This window comes from Malaclemys terrapin, chromosome 15 (genome assembly GCF_027887155.1).
Source record: "Malaclemys terrapin pileata isolate rMalTer1 chromosome 15, rMalTer1.hap1, whole genome shotgun sequence".
NCBI classification, from domain to species: Eukaryota; Metazoa; Chordata; order Testudines; family Emydidae; genus Malaclemys; species Malaclemys terrapin.
Genome location: NC_071519.1, coordinates 7,777,464 through 7,797,275, shown reverse-complemented (window position 1 = coordinate 7,797,275; position 19,812 = coordinate 7,777,464). Strand labels below are relative to the sequence as shown.

Below are 19,812 nucleotides of genomic sequence, written 5' to 3'. Positions count from 1 at the left end.
TATCTCCTCAATATTTATTCCACTTTGTATGCATCCGAAGAAGTGGGCTGTAGTCCACGAAAGCTTATGCTCTAATAAATTTGTTAGTCTCTAAGGTGCCACAAGTACTCCTGTTCTTTTGACCCAAATGTATCAAGAAAAAATGACTCATAACAAGTCAAATCTAAAAGTGATTTATTTACCTGCAGAGCTAACCAAAAAAGACAAATATCAATTTCACAACATTTTCTGATGTTTTCCAGGTTCTTTTCATTTTCAAAACGGATCCTTTTAAAAATTCATTTAGCAATTAATCATAAGCTTATTTGATAGTCATGTATATTGAAAATGTTTTCAGAGTTGCTATTGAAACAATTATGGGAAGTTTTCATTTACTGGAAAACCTGGTTTTTAGGAAATGAAGAACATTGATAACCCTTTTGGTAAAGTCCTTGATAAAACATTTGATTGAAAATTATGTATATATAAGTTGACAGGTTTATGCAAAAAAAAAAAAAAAAAAAAAAAACCACTTTTTCCAAAAAGGCCCTTTTTAGACTTTAAAAATACTCTGTTAGATTACATTCAGCTCTAGTAAATAGTGACTCCACCTATGAGTATTTAGAAAGGGCAAGAGGCAACATCAATATTTATTATTTATTATTATTTCATAAAGTACTTGAAATTTCAGCGATAGCTGCTCTCACTAAGAACACCAGTTTGTTATTGTTTTACCTGGGCTGTTTCCACCTTCTTCATGCAATTTCTTCGCTTCCACTGCTGCATAGATGGGGTAAGGATTTGTCCCACTTGTGGAGGTGACCTCGTGTTGAGATAACTTGGTCTGGTCACACTGGAAAGGTAAGAATTGATTAGCACATAAAGACACACGTTTTGGTGATGCTCCCAGCAATTCTGTTCCTGACGAATTAGTTCAGACTAGGAATTAGAAAAACCTTTTTTACTGAGACCGTTAGCTAAATTTTTCAAATGAAATACTATTTCAACACAAAAAGTTGAATGTTTCATTTCAAAGTGGACAAAACAAACACTTTAAACTTTTTCATAACTTTTTCTCATGATCTTTGTTGTTGTTGCCTCATTCTAGTATGCACAAACAACAGAGTATTTACAGTCCATGGCGGAGACTTTTCAATGGGCCTAAGGGAATTAGGCCCTGATTTTCAAAAATATTTAGGCACTTAAAGATACAGATCAACATGTAAAGGGCTTTTCCAAAGCACCTAAGCAAGGTAAGTACCTTAGGATATATCTATGCTGGAGAAGAAACGTCTGATTACCAGCTTGAGAAGACATACGTGTGCTGGCATGATACAATATCGATGTAGCTACAGCAGCAGGAACTGAGGGAGAAGTTATCTGCGGTGGGTGCACATGCAGGGTCTCTATCAGAGCTCATGTGGGTATGTTTCCTCTAGCTGGCAGTTACATTGCCAGGTTCAGTGAAGACATAGCCCGAGTTCCATAAAAATTAATAGGAATTTGGGAGCAGAAAAGCCAGGCAATTTTCCCCCCCGGTGAATAGTAAATTCAAAGAAAAAATCATTTTCAGAAAATTGAAATTATTTGTGAATTCAGGTCAAATTTGGTGAATTCTTTCATTTGAGAAAAAGTTATGAAAAAGTTTAAAGTGTTTGCTTTGTCCACTTTGAAATTAAACATTCAACTTTTTGTGTTGAAATAGTATTTCATTTGAAAAATTTAGCTAATTTTTTATAAAAGGAAAAACAAATAAAAAAAATACATCTCCAAAAATAACCTGAAAATTATTTAAAAAAATAGTTTTGGGTTGAATCAACTTTTGCAAAACATCCAATTCTGATTTAATAACGGTCAGTGATGGAGAATCCACCACAACCCTTAGTAAGTTGTTCCAATAGTTAATTACTCTTATTGTCAAAAATGTACACCTTTTCTCTTTTGGAATTTCTCTTACTTCAACTTCCAGCCATTGGATCATGTTAAACCTTTAGTCTGCTAGACTGAAGGGTCCATTATTGAAAATTCATGACTGTGATTGAAACTTTCATTTAAGCAGCCTTGAAGTCCTCTCTTTTGAAATGCTCAGATACTGCAGTGATCTTTGAGAGCTAAGGGGAAGAGGCTGAGAATTACAAAGTTTTCTGGGGGTTCAGATACCCTTGAAACTATTAGCAGGAGCTATTATCCTTCCTCTATTTTGCTCCTGAGTCCCAAGTACTGCCAAGAGAGAGAGAGAGAGAAGAATATATTAAGTAAATCCATTGACTTTTCAGTGCAACCACTCTCGATTTATCCAGCAACCCACCTCCTTCAACATGAAATAGAAGACCAAAAATGCCCAGACATCGGTCAGAGAGAAGAGTTCATCTTCAGCTGCCTGGCACAAGATAGAAAACGCCTTTGTAATATCACATGGATGATTGGGAAGTGTATTGCACAGGTGTTCTTCCAAGACCTGCAATTTCTTTGTCCAGTTCTTCTCTTTGTAGAGGAAAGACATGCACCTTTTAATGAAACAGAAGAGATATGGCTGAGGCTGAGGGAATAGGATGGGGAATCCATCCCCCTTCTAATCTTCATACCCTTTATTTTTAATAGAGGGAATTCTAATTATCATATTGACATTGTAACAAATCTGTGACTTAACAAGGACTTAATAATAGACTCATAGAATATCAGGGTTGGAAGGGACCTCAGGAGGTCATCTAGTCCAACCCCCTGCTCAACGCAGGACCAATCCCCAACTAAATCATCCCAGCCAGGGCTTTGTAAAGCCTGACCTTAAAAACCTCTAAGAAAGGAGATTCCACCACCTCCCTAGGTAACCCGTTCCAGTGCTTCACCACCCTCCTAGTGAATTTTTTTTTCCTAATATCCAACCTAAACCTCCCCCACTGCAACTTGAGACCATTGCTCCTTGTTCTGTCATCTGCTACCACTGAGAACATCCTCTTTGGAACCCCCTTTCAGGTAGTTGAAAGCAGCTATCAAATCCCCCCTCATTCTTCTCTTCTGCAGACTAAACAATCCCAGTTCCCTCAGCCTCTCCTCATAAGTCATGTGCTCCAGCCTCCTAATCATTTTTGTTGCCCTCCACTGGACTCTTTCCAATTTTTCCACATCCTTCTTGTAGTGTGTGGCTCAAAACTGGACACAGTACTCTAGATGAGGCCTCACCAATGTCGAATAGAGGGGAACGATCACGTCCCTCGATCTGCTGACAATGCCCCTACTTATACAGCCCAGAATGCCGTTAGCCTTCTTGGCAACAAGGGCACACTGTTGACTCATATCCAGCTTCTCGTCCACTGTAACCCCTAGGTCCTTTTCTGCAGAACTGCTTCCTAGCCATTCAGTCCCTAGTCTGTAACAGTGCATGGGATTCTTCCGTCCTAAGTGCAGGACTCTGCACTTGTCCTTGTTGAACCTCATCAGGTTTCTTTTGGTCCAATCCTCTAATTTGTCTAGGTCCCTCTGTATCCTGTCCCTACCCTCCAGCGTATCTACCACTCCTCCCAGTTTAATGTCATCTGCAAACTTGCTGAGAGTGCAGTCCACGCCATCCCTTCCAGATCATTAATGAAGATATTGAACAAAACCGGCCCCAGGACCGACCCCTGGGGCACTCCACTTGAAACCAGCTGCCAACTAAACATGGAGCCGTTGATCACTACCCGTTGAGCCTGACGATCTAGCCAGCTTTCTATCCACCTTATAGTCCATTAATCCAGCCCATACTTCTTAAACTTGCTGGCAAGAATACTGTGGGAGACTGTATCAAAAGCTTTGCTAAAATCAAGGAATAACACATCCACTGCTTTCCCCTCATCCACAGACCCAGTTATCTCCTCATAGAAGGCAATTAGGTTAGTCAGGCATGACTTGCCCTTCGTGAATCCATGCTGACTGTTCCTGATCACTTTCCTCTCCTCTAAGTGCTTCAGAATTGATTCCTTGAGGACCTGCTCCATGATTTTTCCAGGGATTGAGGTGAAGCTGACAGGCCTGTAGTTCCCCGGATCCTCCTTCTTCCCTTTTTTAAAGAGGGGCACTACATTAGCCTTTTTCCAGTCATCCATGGCTGTCTGTCACCATGGCCACTGAGAAAGTTATGGCAAAAATATGGATTGAGATCCTCTGCTGAAAGCCAAAGCCAAGGCCCCTGCCACTCTGAGCTATGGAGAAACTCCATTGCCTGCTTCTCTAGGACCTATGATGGCTGCATTAGCAATTCTGACTCTACCCAACAGTGGGCAGGGACAAGCACACTAATCAGGCCATTATAAGTCTGAACCAGAGCCCAGGGCCCTTCTTCAGCTAATGGGGAAGTTACTTTGGCAATACAGAGTGTGTGACATGGGGAGAAGCAATTATGATCCTGCCTAGCAGAGGAAAGTGGTAACACCAACACACACACACACACTGCCCATTTCACTTGGCCACCCTCACTCACCCCAATGAGGTGACTCTAAGAGTGAGATGTTATGCAGCAGGCACAAGAGACTCTGATTCTGCCCTGGCTGATCAGCTACAAGCGTCTGAACATTTTCCTTTCCCAGCTCTTTCTCCATTGACAACTCCACTCTTCTTCCTTCCTCCAAAGCCCCAAATCCGGGGCCCCGTTTGACTCTTCCCTCTCCTTCTCTCCCAATGAACCGCCTTAACCATTCCCACATGTTGCCCTTTTCTCACTGTCCTCACTGCTGGAACCCTACCCTCTGTGACCTTGGTGTTGTAAACATCACTTCTCTGGTCTCCGCTGATCCTCACGTCTACAGCCCTTGAGTTTGCCCAGAATGCCTCTGCATCTTCTAACCTTTTCACCCAGCACCACCAGCTCTCTATGCTTAGCCAGAAGGCAGATACCTATGGGGTAGGGCATGGGGTTAAGGCTCAAGAGACTGGTGTTCTAGTCCCAGCTCTACTGTGTGACCTTACATGTGTCACTTTATTTGTTTCACATTGCATGCTTTTCCTGACTTATCTACTTAAAGGAGGGATTTCCAAAAGTGACTTAGGAGCATTAGTCACTTAGGGTATGTCTGCCCTACAATCAGAGGTGTGACTGCAGCATGTGCAGACACATCTGTGCTGGTTTTGATCAAGCTAGTGTGAGTGCCAGTTGAATTGAAGCTGTGGCAGCAAGGCTGTCAGTGGGGGTGAGCTGCTTGAGAACATTACCCAGGATCCGAGGCAGGCTACAACAGCCCATGCTTTAGCCCAATAGCTTCACTGCTATCGGTGCCCAAGCAAGCCAGGTTAAAGCTAGCTCAGGTATGTATGCCTGTTACATCACATCCCCAGACTGCAGTGCAGACATACCCTTAGGCAATTTTGAAAATCTCACCCATTATGCCTGGAAAATGTACAGAGCTGAATAATAATAAGAATGCCCAGTGACCACCAACTCTGTGCAGGAAAACTGGTTCATTCTCATTTCTACTGACATGCACCTACCAGGTGGACCCTGATACCCCACACAGATACATGACGGCATCCAAAAGACCCTCCTTCTCCATCTCCACCAAGGTTCCCTGAAGGGCTATCATGGCCCGCAGGCCTCCGCCTGATCCTAGGACGGCGACATTGGGCATGTTATCCTGGGGAAGGGAAAAGAGGGAATGACAAATGAACTAGAATTGCTGAGACATCCCTGCTATTCAACTCTTGGTACAAATCCTTTCAAGAAATTCACAGAGAACACCTCAAATTCCCAGAATTGTTTGCCTTACATCAGGTATCATTCCTTATCTGATGCCTAATGACATGTGTCTCCAATCCCGAGTGAAGAACAAATGCATTTTATCCAGCATTTTCAGCCATAAGCACACAGTGGTAACCCAGTATCCCTGAGGGCACTTTGAATCTCTGGGCCTTTGTGCTTAAAAATCCTACCAACCAACAGATCAGGACCAGAATTTTCAAAGTGATGCAGATAAGTGCCTAGACGGCATTTCAAACACACCTAAGCAATTTAGGTGCCTAACTCCCTTTGATTTCCATACGCTCCATGATGTAGGGATTGAGGGGGTTTTTTGTTTTGTTTTTTGACCAAACGTGTAACGTAGAAGGACTATTTTTGGTGTCCAGAAATTAATCTATGAAATGCAGCTGCTCAAGAAATGATTTTTATTCCCATAAAAATTTTTGCTTTCTTTTTTGGAGGGCCAAATTGTTTAGCAAAAAAGGTAAAAAGCGTTGGTCAAAACATGAAAACACTAAAATTATCCCCCCCATTGCCTGTCTACCCCCCAACAAATGTTAGGATCTCATTATTTCAAAAAGTTTTGAAAGATTTTGTCAAAAAATTACATTTCTGTTATCACAAAAAAAAATTATTAAATGTGTTGAATGCAAAAAGTCAGCCTGCTGTAGTACTAATGCAAAAACAAGATGAATGACAAGTGAGTCACCAATGGATACTGAATCTGGAGCAGCAAAAAAACTCAAATCACTATCCCTGGAACTGAAGGAAGACTACTGTGAGGAGGAAGCAGTGGAAGACTCTTAGGCTTAGAATTGCAAAGCCATCAAAGGAGAGATGTTCCCAAATATGTCAGATCCACTGGAGCTCACATCCCACCACTTATTAATGATGGGTAACAATCCTGGGAGGTTCCTCACATGTCTCCACCATGCCAGTTAACGGAGTTAGGGCAGCAGTGGTTGGCTTTTACCCTCTATGCAGTTCAACCAGCAGAGGGGGCTATGATACATGTAGAAAGTATATTACATTGACTCTGTTCATTACTGACACTAATAATAAGGCTGACAAGTATCAATAACGCACCCAATTCTCTGTCCCTCTAACGCTATCTATGCACTACAGTGACGGTTCTAATGTCCCCTACCCATCTGTTCTCAGTTGCAGGCTCTGTCTGGCTTCAAAATCCCAGTGCTATATACACACACTGCAAAGGCTCTTCAGTAAGCGCTGACTAAATTCACTTGAATATGGAGCCCTGTAGTCATTAGGCTGAGCAAGCTCCTTACTGCTCTTATTAAGGGTGTTACTCCTTTAGCTACAGCCAGGGATGGGGCTTCTTCTTCTTTTAGCACTGAAGGCCCCAAGTTTGACTCCTGCCAAAGGACATAAGCGTTGTATGTCTGTGGCCATGGGTTGCCACACTGGTGCTTTGGGAATGTTGTGTTGCAAGCACATAGGTGGTGGGAGGGGAGGCAGGTTTGTATAATTTTTGGTGGTGCCCAGAACAGGTCCAAGTTCTGCCCCCCCAAACTGCCTTGTAAGCCAATATATATTTTTTAAAATAATGTAAAAATGTGAGGACTCTGGGGTGGGGCTGGGATGAGGGGTTTGGGGTGTGGGAGGGGCTAGGGCAGAGGGGTGGAGTGAAGCGCTGAGGGCTAGGGGGTCGGGCTGGGGATGAGGGGTTTGGGGTGTGGGAGGGGCTAGGGCAGAGGGGTGGAGTGAAGCGCTGAGGGCTAGGGGGTCGGGCTGGGGATGAGGGGTTTGGGGCATGGGAGGGGGCTCAGGACTAGGGCCCAGAGGGTTGGGGTGTGGGGTGAGGGCTGTAGAGTGGGGCTGGGGATGAGGGATTCATGATGCAGGAGGGGGTTCAGGGCTGGGACAGAGGGTTAGGGTGGGGGCGTGAGGACTCTGGCTGGGGGTGCGGGATCTGGGGTGAGGCTGGGCTGGGGATGAGCAGTTTGGGGTGCAGGTAGGCCCAGAGAGGAGGACTCCCCCCAGCCCTCTCCCCACTGGCAGCAGTGAGCTCCGGCTCCGGGGGAGGGGCCCTCCTCTCCCCCCGAGCAGCACACTCACCTCGCACCACTGTCACTGCATGTGCTCCTAGGGCCCCTCTCAGGTCCAGGAAGCCCCCTCACCTCCCCCGTGGTGGGTGCCAGGGGGTGCTGCGTGCGCCTCCTCCCCTGCTGCTGCCCCTCACTGTAGCCTCAGTGGGGGTGGGGGATGGGGCTACTCCTTGCCCAGCGTGGGGCAGGAGCGGTGACTGCGGGCAGGGGAGCCCCCTGTGCTGGTGGAGGGTCCCGCCAGAAAAGGGAAGGGTCTGAAGCAGAAGGGCAGGGGCAGGGGCAGCCTGCCCTGGCACTGGTGGATGGGGGCACTTGGACCCTGTGACCGCAGTTGATGCCGGGAGCCGCTGAGCGGAGGCAGCATGGAGCTGCAGGGGAGAGGCAGGGACGCTCGGGGACCCGGGGAAGGTGCATGGGGGAAGCAGGTGGGGCCAGGGGAGAGACCCCCCCAAACATTGGTGGAGCCGGGCCCCTGGGCCCTGAATATTGCTGGAGCATGAGCACCACAGGCCCGTATAACTCGCCGCCCCTGGTTGCAAGGGGAACATCTCCATGGGGCAGGATTTTGGAGGCATTTCCTCCCACTGTACCAGGCACCTCAATCACTACCCAGGTGGCTAACGTGCTAGATTGTTCTCCTTAGATTGGACTGGGGCATGATGGGACCCTACCTCTTCACAGGCAATGCCAAGGCTCTTGAGGCACGCCAGTACTTTTGGCTTTCTGTTCCTAATGGCTTCTTTCTCACCGTCCGAGAGCTCATTGGAAAGCCGAACAGTTTTATCATCCTGCCAAAAATAAAATAAAAGGCCAATAAAATATCTCATTTCTCCAAAGGCTGCCCAGAAGTGAAGATGTGGGGTTTGAGTGCAGATCTCACAAGTCCGTCAGTGGTTACCCAGGATTCACTCTTTATATGTGTATCATGCCTGTAGCTAGAAACCTCAGCCAAGGTCAGGGATACAAATGGGCAAAAGAATGACTTCTTGGTTCACTTAAAGTTCTCAGAAACTTGGTGGAAAAATGGTTTGGGTCGAACCAAATAAAAAAATTGTTAAAAGCTTTGTCAAACTCAAAGAAATCTACTTTGGGTCAACCAAAACAAGTGTCTGTACGACAAATAATTTACCTTTCTCAGCTGTGATCTTTCCATAGCTTCTTTCAGATTTCTCTGTAGAGCTCCTGATGATGTGGATTTTTTCCTTCAGTGGCAAACGGACCCTTCAGGGAGCGCCTCAATGGGAGGACCAAGTCAACCTCTGAAGCTGTTTTCTTCTTTCTGTGGCTGTTTCAAAGAAAAGGAACATTTAGTATAGCGCCATAGGGACATCAAGTGGGGTTCTCCAAAGGCATCTAAGGGAGTTAGGAGCCCAAATCCTACTGAATCTCAGCCTGCAAATGTAAAAGAAAAGAATCTAACATGGAGCTTGGTGGTTTAGAGGTTCCACTTTCCAAACATAAATAAGCAGAGTGAAAAAGGTTGGTGTTGTAACAGGTTCAGATTTAAAATAAAACAAAACACAAACCCTAGTGATAACATTTATCTCCTGCTACAACAGAAAGTGATGATTGCTCTGGTTCCCAAGCCTGTCCTTCTGATAAAGTTAATTATAATCAAAAATGGAGAAAATTCTTGTTGTTAAGATGCTTTCCAAGAGATCCAGTTGGAAAAGCAGACTCACAGAATCACCAGTGTCTGCCTGCTGGGGGCAGTGTGGTGGAGCTTGCAGGGTTGTGGTTAACAGAAATCAGGGTGCACTTGTGCAAAGTTCCCACCTAGCCCTGAGTAGCTGCTGAGTCTCAGTATATATCATGCTGGGTAGGGATTGGGCTACTCCGTTATCTATCATCGTAGCTCTGCATTATTATTAACCCAACGATCCAGGACCACAAGTAACAATGAGTACACAACGGCAGTCAGAGCACATGGGTAACTGCTAGAGCTGGTTGTGCAAATGCTTATGAGAGATACTTTTGCTGAAATTTGCCACTTTGTCAAAATAAAAATATTTAGTGGAATGTGACCGCTTTCAGAACTTCCCCGTTTCCTGCCAACTCGATGATCCAGCTCCTCAACATGGGGCTGAATGAGCTGCTGTGGGGCCTGGGCCTTCAGGCTCCTGGAGCTAGATTGACAAAGGAACGTAGGCATCGTTAGGTTGAGCAGCACCACCCCTTACTTTTAGATGCCTGGAAAATCCCTGGGATTCGCAAAGCCTGAATTGGGAGAGAGATGCCTCAGAATGGGATCCACAAAAGCTAGCCAATGGGAGGGCGTGTCCTAAACACTGCCCCTCTGCGGGAGTTCGGTGCCTGTCTTTGCTTAAAGCCTGGTCTTTAGGCCTATGCAAGGCAGCTTAAATTGACCTAATTCTGTAAGTGTCTACACTAAATTGTTGCTCCCACAGATTCAACTTGCCGTTACACTGACTTAATAACTCCATCTCCCCAAAAGGCAGGGCTTAGGTAGACATAGTTAGGGCAAAGCAGCGTCAGTGTAGACATTTCGTTGCTTATGTTGACTTTAGTGACCTCCAGGCGGTGTCCCACAATGCTCCACTGTGACTGCTCTGGCAACCATTTTGAACTCCGCTGCCTGACCGCCAGGTACAGAGGTATACACCCCTCCCCTTTTAAAACCCTGCAAATTTCCTGTTTGTGCCAAGTGGAGAGCTCATCTAGTGACTGCCCATGCCAGCTCCATTCTGCAAATGTGTTCCTGCCTGGAGTAAACAGGAGGTGGTTGTTCTAGGTCTGTGGGAAGAATAGGCTGTGCGAACACAGCTCCGATCCAGCCGTAGAAACATCGATATCTACTTGCTTATTGCTGGCGGAGAAGGGCTACACGAGGGACCTGCAGCAATGCTGTGTGAAAGTTAAGGATCTGTGGCAGGCGTAGCAGAAGCCAAGGGAAGCTAACAGTCAATCTGGTGCAGAGCCACAGACATGCCACATTTACAAAGAGCTGCATGCCATTCTCAGTGGTGAGCCCACCACCACCCCAAAAGGCCCCATGGATACTTCAGGGGAGCTGGAGTGAACAGTGAGGAGGAGGTGTTGGATGAGGAAGAGGAGGAGTATGGGGGACAGGCGACTAGGGGATCCTGTGGTGCATTGAGCCAGGACATGTTTTTGACTCCAGAGCAGTCGAGCCAATCCCTACAGGCCAGCAGAGGTGAGCCTGATGCAGGGGAAGGAACCTGTGGTTAGTGTGCAGTTTGCTTTGATATTTCAGGGGCACACCTGCTCATTTACTCTTTTTTAATCATGCTAGAAGAGGTAGTGAAATAACCAATAGAGGCAGAGTCACTATCTGCTTCTCATTCCTCTGTACAGTTATGCAGAGGGGGCCCTGCAAAACAGTTTATTTACGTTCACCGGGATGTGCTGTGAATCCTCCATAGAGAACTCGAGGAAACTGTCCTGAAGGTAGTCTGCAATCCTCTGCTGAAGGTTTCTGGGGAGGGCTGCCCTATTTCTTCTACTGCGGTAAGACAATTTCCCATGCCTCTCAGCAATTACTTCAGCAGGCACCATTGCCGCATACAAGCTAACAGCATACAGACCCACTCTGCAGCTGGATGCATGCAGGAGCTATTCTCTTCCACCCTCCATTACTCTCAGCTAAAATCAGCACTGCCTGTAGAAAATGGTTGCAGTATTCAGTTCAATTGTCCTATCCACATATACTCATGCCCGTGAGATACCCCCTCCCTTATTGTCCCAACTCTCCCACTTTCCCCTGGGCTATACGCACCCACCATGGCTGGGACTGTCTCTGTGCTCTATGAATCCCAAGGAGAAGTGAGAATGTGATGTTTGCAACTGGTGTGGATCCAGGGGAGTGAGTTCAGTACACCAAGCTTCCATTTATCTTGTGAATACACTCACAATAGTACCTCTGTGCATTGTATCTTTTGCAGCTGGAAATATTGCTACCAAGGTCTTTCCATCCTCACCAGCAGAGCAGCTCAACCAGATAAGGAGGAGATGGAAGAGGATGCGGGATGACATGTTTCAAGAGATCCTGTAGGCCTCTGGTGCTTTGGATACCAATCACAGGGCTTGGAGGATCATCCTTGTGGACACAATGGTCAGGGATATAGTGGAGATGAGAAAAGCACAGGAAAAGGAGAGAGACCTGCAGCAGGGGATGCTTGCACTGCTCAAGTGGCAAACAGAGATGCTGGAGACTCTTGTTGAACTTCGGGTGCAACAGACCTATGCTCTCCTCCCTCTGCAGCCCATAGAGAACAGCATTCCAGCACTTCCCTACACAGCACCACCCACATTCCACGTGGCATCTGGGGCTGCTGCTCTACCCCTACCAGTTCACCCCAGGGACCAAGCAGACAATTACAGCCGCACATACACTGACCTGTGAGAGACACAGTTGGTGTACATGCTTTTGAAATGGAAATGACTGTTCTTTCCCCTTCAAGGGTTTTTCTCCCTGTATTTATGAAGTTTCATTTAGTTACAAATATGTCTGTTTGCATAGGTTTGGAATAAAAGTCTAGTTATGGAAACTTAATTCTTCTTTATTAGTTCACAGCATATGCTGGCTGGATCTGATATCGTTCAGAGATAATAGCAATAGGTGCATTTGCAATGTTCTATTACTACACATGCACTACTCATTACAAGGTTCATACAAGGTCCCCCCAAGCAATTGAAACCTATCATATTGGTTCTGTGAGGTTAGCCTCTGCAGAACCAGATATGGAGCATGTTAAGGCTGTCCAAACTGATGGCAGGGAATGCTTGGGGCAGAGGGATACAGGGGTCCAGACCTCTCTGGTTAAGCAGAGTGTGGTCCCAAGAGCCAGTATGCTACCTGGCCAAATGACAGAGATTGTGCACGTGGGCAAAAGCAACTTCCTCATACCACTAGCTAAAATCCATGTGGTGTGGGAAGGTTTGGAAAGTGTTTTGACTGTGGGGGTAATGGAACACCTCCTAGTCGACCTGCTCCTTGGTAATGATTTTTTCCGTGTCGCTCAGGTTAAAATATTTGCAAGCAGCACAAGAGAGTGTTATGCTGGGACCCCCAAGGGAAAGGGTAAGGACTCAGGAACTGCTAAGAGAATGGGAGAGAGTCTCCTTGATTATTCTGCAGCTGGGGGCCCCTAGAACTGAACACAATTTACAACTGATGTGAAGTTCTTTATTGCAAAGGAAGAAATTTCCCTTTCAGTCAAAGGGCACTAGCACAATCTTGTACAAATATCTCCCTTCAGCAATCCTACTCTCCAGCATAACACAGAAAATGACACACATTGTCCATGAATGCCTCTTGACTAGGTTCAGCAGTAGCCTAGAAGAACTGCATCACGCCACTGAAGATGCCATCGCTTGGCTAGATGACTATGCACATGACAATAAAAAATACTCTCCAGCAAAGAAACGCCTCCCCATCCAGCTGCTCTGAGCCCTGCCTCAGACAAACACACACACACAAACATCACAGACCCCAGTGATATGAATGACAAAGTGTGGACTTCCCAGCCCCCAGGCTAGCAAAGATCACTCCTGGGAAAATTGATTCACAGAGCAAGCTGACCAGAAAAATTATTTTGACCTGCCAGAATTATTGAGAAAACTCTTCCTAATTCTAGACAGGCAGCACATAGATGTCCATTGTAATAGGGTGTTAATACCCAAAAGAGGAAGGCTATAGGTTGTAATATGCAATGTGGGCAACAGAGGGCGAGGGGTGGGGAAGGAGTTGCTGCACTGCATAAGTGGCACTAGAGCAGGGGTGGGCAAACTTTTTGGCCTGAGGGCCACATCGGGGTTGCGCAAATGTATGGAGGGCCGGGTAGGGAAGGCTGTGCCTCCCCAAACAGCCTGGCCCCCGCCCCCTATCCACCCACTCCCCCTTCCCACCCCCTGACTGCCCCCCTCAGAACCTCCAGCCCATCCAACCCCCCCCCGCTCCTTGTCCCCTGACTGCCCCTCTCGGGACCCCCGCCCCCTATCCAACCCCCCTGCTCCCTGTACCCTGACTGCCCTGACCCCTATCCACCTGAGAGCCTCCCGGGACTCCCACGCCCTATCCAACCACCCTCTGCTCCTCGTCCCCTGACCACCCCCTCCTGGGACCTCCCACCCCTAACTGCCCCTCAGGATCTCACCCCCTTATGCAACCCCCCTGCTCTCTGACTGCCCTCCCAACCCCATCCGCATCCCCGCCCCCTGACAGGTCCCCGGGAACTCCCACTCCCAACCCTCCCTGTTCCTCATCCCCTGACCATGACCCTGAAAACCTCCACCCCATCCAACCACCCCCTTGTCCCTGACTGCCCCCCAGGACCTCCCGCTCCCTTACCCAACCACCCCCTTACCAGCAGCAGGAGCTCGCATCCACGACACCCGGCCAAAGCCAGCCATGCTCCCCATGCTGCCCAGTGGGAGCAGCGGGCCACAGCACAGCCCGCGCAATGGCATGGCTGTGGCGGAGAGGGAAAAGCGGGGGAGGGGTTGGGGACTAGGCTCCCCGGCCAGGACCTCAGGGGCCGAGCAGGACGGTCCTGCAGGCCAGATGTGGCCCATGGGCCATAGTTTGCCCACGTCTGCACTAGAGGAACGACAATGTGTGGAGTGGGAAAGGGACGGCTCTATTGTATAGTGGGCACTAGGGGCAGCAGAGGGTGGGTGCGGGAGGGGCAGCTATACTGTATAATAGGCACTAGGGGCAGCAGAGGGTAGGGGAGGGGCGGCTATACTGTATAATAGGCACTAGGGGCAGCAGAGGGTGGGGGTGGGGAAGGGGCAGCTATACTGTATAATGGGCACTAGGGGCAGCAGAGGGTGGGGGCGGGGAAGGGGCGGCTATTCTGTATAATGGGCACTAGGGGCAGCAGAGGGTGGGGGCGGGGAAGGGGCGGCTATACTGTATAATGGGCACTAGGGGCAGCAGAGGTGGGGGAGGGGCGGCTATACTGTATAATGGGCACTAGGGACAGCAGAGGGTGGGGGCGGGGGAGGGGCAGTTATACTGTATAATGGGCACTAGGGGCAGCAGAGGGTCAGGGGCGGGGGAGGGGTGGCTATACTGTATAATGGGCACTAAGGGCAGCAGAGGGTGGGGGCGGGGAAGGGGCGGCTATACTGTATAACAGGCACTAGGGGCAGCAGAGGGTGGGGGCGGGGAAGGGGCGGCTATTCTGTATAATGGGCACTAGGGGCAGCAGAGGTGGGGGAGGGGCGGCTATACTGTATAATGGGCACTAGGGGCAGCAGAGGGTGGGGGTGGGGCGGCTACACTGTATAATGGGCACTAGGGGCAGCAGAGGGTGGGGGCGGGGAAGGGGCGGCTATACTGTATAATGGGCACTAGGGGCAGCAGGGGGCGGGGGCGGGGGTGGGGAAGGGGAAGTGTGACATTCTCTGAATAAAATATGACCAGATAGACTATTGTTGCACCCACTGTTATATATTTGCAACAAATCTGGTACAAAATGTGGCATGTAAGATGTCTATAAAAAGGTTATGATTTGCTGGTTATGATTATGCTATCTGGGTGCATGTATCATTTTTTATTTGAAGTTGGGAGTATTAGCTCCATACCTGGATTTCAAATATTTGCTCCTGGGGTATCGCTCACAAGGTAGCTGCCCAGCACATCTTGGAGGGACTATTTAAATTGAGTGGCCCAACAAGGGATACTTAACTCACAATGGACCATGGGAGATGCCCATATGGACTGTCCTGTAAACGTTCTGTCTGGGGGATAGGTGATGATTTCCTGCTGTGATTAAGCAAAATTATGCATGGATATGTAACTTGTCCATGTAACTCCACACACCATCTTGTTACTGTAATTTTCCACAGAGAGCTTTGTTTGAAACAATGGGTTTCCTTCCACGTGGCTGAATCTATTTGATCAGACTGGTTGTAAAGGAACACTCATCTTTAAACCCAGTGTATTTGGTGGTAATACAGGGACTGGAATGCCTAAGGAAACTGCTTTTATAACTTCTTGTTAGCCAGCATGGTAAAAGAGAAGTTTTCTTTTTTTGCTGGTTTGGTATACCTTAGGGGGGAATACCCACCAGTTTGGGGGTGTATCTGCCCCATTTCTCAGCAGTTTGACCTGAAATTGGTATTCTCAGTTGTGACCCACTAAGCAAGGTTACAGGCAGCTATAGTGTATAAAGGACACTATGGGAGCAGAGGCTAAGGGGCAGGGAAGGGGGGCTATGCTGTCTAATGGCCACTGTGGGCAGCAGAGGTGAGGGGTGCGGAAGGGGAGCTATACTGTATAATGGGCACTAGGGGCAGCAGAGGGTGGGGCTGGGGAAGGGGCAGCTATACTGTATAGTGGGCACTGGGTCAGTAGCTGGTGATTTAAGACAATATTTTAGTTTATAGATTATTCTGTCAGTCAATGTTTAAGTCCAGATACGCCTAGTATCATCCTCTGTGATATCCTGCCAAGTAACTCACAGCATCTGATCCAGCAATTCCCACCTCTAACACACAGCCCCTATTTGACCTTAAGCAGACCTTTCAGAAAGACAGCTGTGTCCCTTTGGAGATCCCAATGATGGGGAAGGCACCTGGGCTTGAGCTCAGTTATCCCCATGGTTAATTACCCTCTCTTAAAAATTTCCACTTTATTTCTAGCATGAATCGGTCTATCTCAGTGTCCAGTCACTGGGTCTCATTCTGTGTTTTTGCTGTCTGATTAGAAAGGCCTCTGACTATTCAAAATCATCCCCCCAAATAGGCTCCTAGAGGTCATGATCAAGACAGCCGTTAATCTTCTCTTGCATAAACTACATAGAGTGATCTTTTTTTAACTCTCACTCTAAGGTGTTTTTTTTCCAGACCAGAGTATCATCCTATTGCTTTCCTTTGTGGTAACATCCTTTTCAAGATGGGTCTATTGGAACTGGACACAGTATCCAGTAGTGTTCTCACTACTAACATTGTGCACATCAGTAATACCACCTCCCTGCTCATCTTGGATATATCCCTCCTTATACATCCAAGGATCATGTTCTCTCTCAGCTACCGTATCACAGTCACACTGTTATACCTCACCCATGCCCATGGTATCAGGGCACTTGGAAATCTCATCTGACACCTGCAATCTAAATAACGTATTAGACTTTGTACTGATAAGGAGACAGTGGTTGTTTTGTTTTATGTTAAGCAAAACACGAGACTTTGACTCTGTTAGCTAAGCTCTGTTAGTGACTATTTTTTGAGAGACAAGGTGTGTGATAATATCTTTTATTGCACCGAGTTCTGTTGGTGAGAGAGACAAGCTCGAAGATTTCAAAAAGAGCTCTGTGTAAGCTCAAAAGCTTGTCTCTCTCACTTATAGACATTGGTCCAATACAACATATCACCTTACCTACCTTTTCTCTCTACTATCCTGGGACCAACACATCTGCAACAAGTCAGTATACAACAATTATTTTTGTCCTCATCTTTTTCAAGGGAAAAAACAATACTTGATCTATTTACTTGGTAGGGAAACAGAAGATGGATCAATTTTAAACCCTCTTTTTTTCTGTCCTTTCCTTCTGCGCTTGGTTCACTCTAGCCATACTAGACTGTATGAGCAGCGAGGTGACTTTGCCTGCATATACAGCACTGGCGGGACCGATACTGGCATACTGTGAATACTGCATCCAGTTCTGGGGTCCATCTTCTGAAAAGGATGTTGAAAAAGAAGAATGTGCCGAAAAGAACCACAGAAGTGGTCTAAGGACTGAAGATAATGCTGGACAGTGAGAAAATTGAAGATCTTGGTCTGTTAATTGATCTTCAAGAAGATTGACAGGTAACTTGATTACAGTGTATAAGAATCTACATGCGGAGAAAAGACTGGATAGTCAGTGTCTCTTTCATCTAGTGGAGAAAGGCAGAGCAAGAACCAACGGCTGCAAGATAAAGCTAGACCATTCAAATTAGAAATAAGGCACCAGTTTTTAATGGTGAGGATGAGGAATTATTGGAAGAAATGATCAAGGGGAACAAACGCCACCTTCTCCATCTCTGGCTGGTTCCAATCAAGAGTAGATACCTTTGTGGAAGGTGCTTTATCCAAACAGAAGTGATTGGGGTCGGGGCTAGGGGAAGTGGGTGAAATTCTATGGCCTGTGTTATACAGGAGGTCAGGCCAGATGATGAAATGGCCTGTTCTGGCTTTAAAATGTATAAATCTAGGAATTGTTCTGGTGGGAGGCAGGGCCGGCTTTGGCTTTTTTGCCGTCCCAAGCAAAACAAAAAACCATTCAGGGCGGCCGGAGCACGAAGTGAAAAAAAAGGGGGGGGGGAGGAGGGCGGCCAGAGCCAGGGTGCAAACTTTCGGTGTCACTTACTTGGCGGCTCGCGGCTGCCTCCCCCGGCCGCGCTGGCTACCGGGACTCCCTGTGCTGCAGACATGCCCCAGTCAGCAGAGTGCGTGCCCTGGCTAGCGGGGACGAGGGGGAGGGAGCGGGGTGAAAGAGAGAAGGGGGGTGGCCTGGGCTTCCTTCAGCCGGGGTGCTTGCCACTCAGCCCCTCCCACTGCGCCGCCTGCCAGGAGGGCTCCACGCCGCTCCCACCTGCAGGTGAATTGAAGGTCGGCGGGGAGGGAAGGACTCGGGCTGCCGGGCTTGCTGCAGACCTGGCACCGGCTGGGGCAGACAGAGCACGCAGCCTGCTCCCAGGAGGGCGCTCCCCTCCTCCGCACCGCCACCCCTTACAGGGCAGCCAGAGCGGTGAACCAAAAAAAAAAAAAAAGGGCGGCCGTGCCACCCTAGGATTGGGCGGAATGCTGCCCCTTAGAATCTGCTGCCCCAAGCATGATCTTGCTCAGCTGGTGCCTGGAGCCAGCCCTGGTGGGAGGCAATTCACTGAGAGGGATTCAGAGAGTGAAACACACCAGCTCTACAGGGTGCAGAAGAGATGCGTCAAGGCAAGGAATGGTCTCAAATTTCCCTATGGGGGATACAGAGGATCCCACACCAAAACTACTTTCCGGAGAGATTCCCCCCACTCAAAACTGCTTTGTAAACCACCTCCCAGCATGTGCTCCCATCTCTCTCATAGCCGATCCCCAGAGGTTTATGAGTCTGCCAGATGGGGGACCTGAGCTGGGATTTTGAAAGAAGCCTTCCAGAGTTAGGTGCCCAAATCCCACAAGAGATCCTCTAACTCCCTTTGGCCCCTTTGCAATTCCCAGCTGTAGTCCTCCAGCAGTAGCAGCTCACGCACTTGGTTTCAATGGATTCTAAGTATCCCACGGGGGACCCAGGTAGTGCTGGTCAGACAGTCACCCCAGCTTTGCACAACACAAGATGCTGAATGTTGCTCTGTGGCGATCATGTCCTCTCATCCCAGCCTCTTTATTTTATACCCCTTTAAAGAGACACTTTTAAATGAGCAGAGATCCTGAGCCTCATTCTCTACAAGAACTGACCCACTCCTCTCACCTGCTTTGTGTTTTGAAATTCTGTTCTCAGAGGAGCCACAGTGGGGTCTGCTGAGCCCTCTGCTCAAAACTCTAGGTGACATTTTTTCCTACAGGCATGAATCCGGATTTACAGCCCCACCACCACTCTAACCCACTACTCTCCACTCCCCTCCCCGAGCTGGGGATAGAGACCAGGAGCCATGACTCCCAGCTACTCCAGATGTAGCCACTTGAATTCAGGAGAACATCAGCTGACTCTGAAGCTCAATATTACAGAACCCTCAGCACCTGACCCCAGCTGGATCATCAACTCACCTTGTCCTGGGGTGGGGACTACCGAACGAGAGATGGATCCAGATCTCTGCTGAGATGAAAAACATCCTGCTTTGGTGTCCATTATATAGAGCAGGAGCGGGCAAGTGGCCAGGGAGATATGAGAGATGACCTTAAGCAAATAAAGCCAGTCACAAGAAGTTCCTAGGAACTGGGAGTAAAAGGAAATAACCTTCTAAATGGGTTGGGGAGAAGAATTGTTAGGTGTGTTTGTCAAGATGTGGGCTTTAACCAGCTCTGCCAATGCCCCTTAATCCCAAGACACACTTCCTGCTGCTGCCCCTCACTCCCAATCCTCAGCCACCTAC

At 47.9% G+C, this 19,812-nt stretch overlaps 1 protein-coding gene across 1 annotated transcript in view; it reads right to left on the bottom strand.

Moving 5' to 3' along the window:
- The window catches only part of LOC128823356 (cytosolic phospholipase A2 gamma-like), a 42,046-nt gene extending 33,138 nt beyond the window's left edge, over nucleotides 1-8,908 (bottom strand). Inside the window, exons 1-5 of the mRNA XM_054005598.1 lie at nucleotides 8,885-8,908; nucleotides 8,427-8,543; nucleotides 5,440-5,582; nucleotides 2,288-2,486; nucleotides 715-832 (exon numbers count right to left, since the gene is read on the bottom strand). Coding sequence (XP_053861573.1) covers nucleotides 715-832; nucleotides 2,288-2,486; nucleotides 5,440-5,582; nucleotides 8,427-8,543; nucleotides 8,885-8,908 — 601 coding nt within the window. The remainder of the gene's footprint in view (nucleotides 1-714; nucleotides 833-2,287; nucleotides 2,487-5,439; nucleotides 5,583-8,426; nucleotides 8,544-8,884) is intronic.
- Between the last annotated feature and the right edge of the window lie 10,904 nt (nucleotides 8,909-19,812).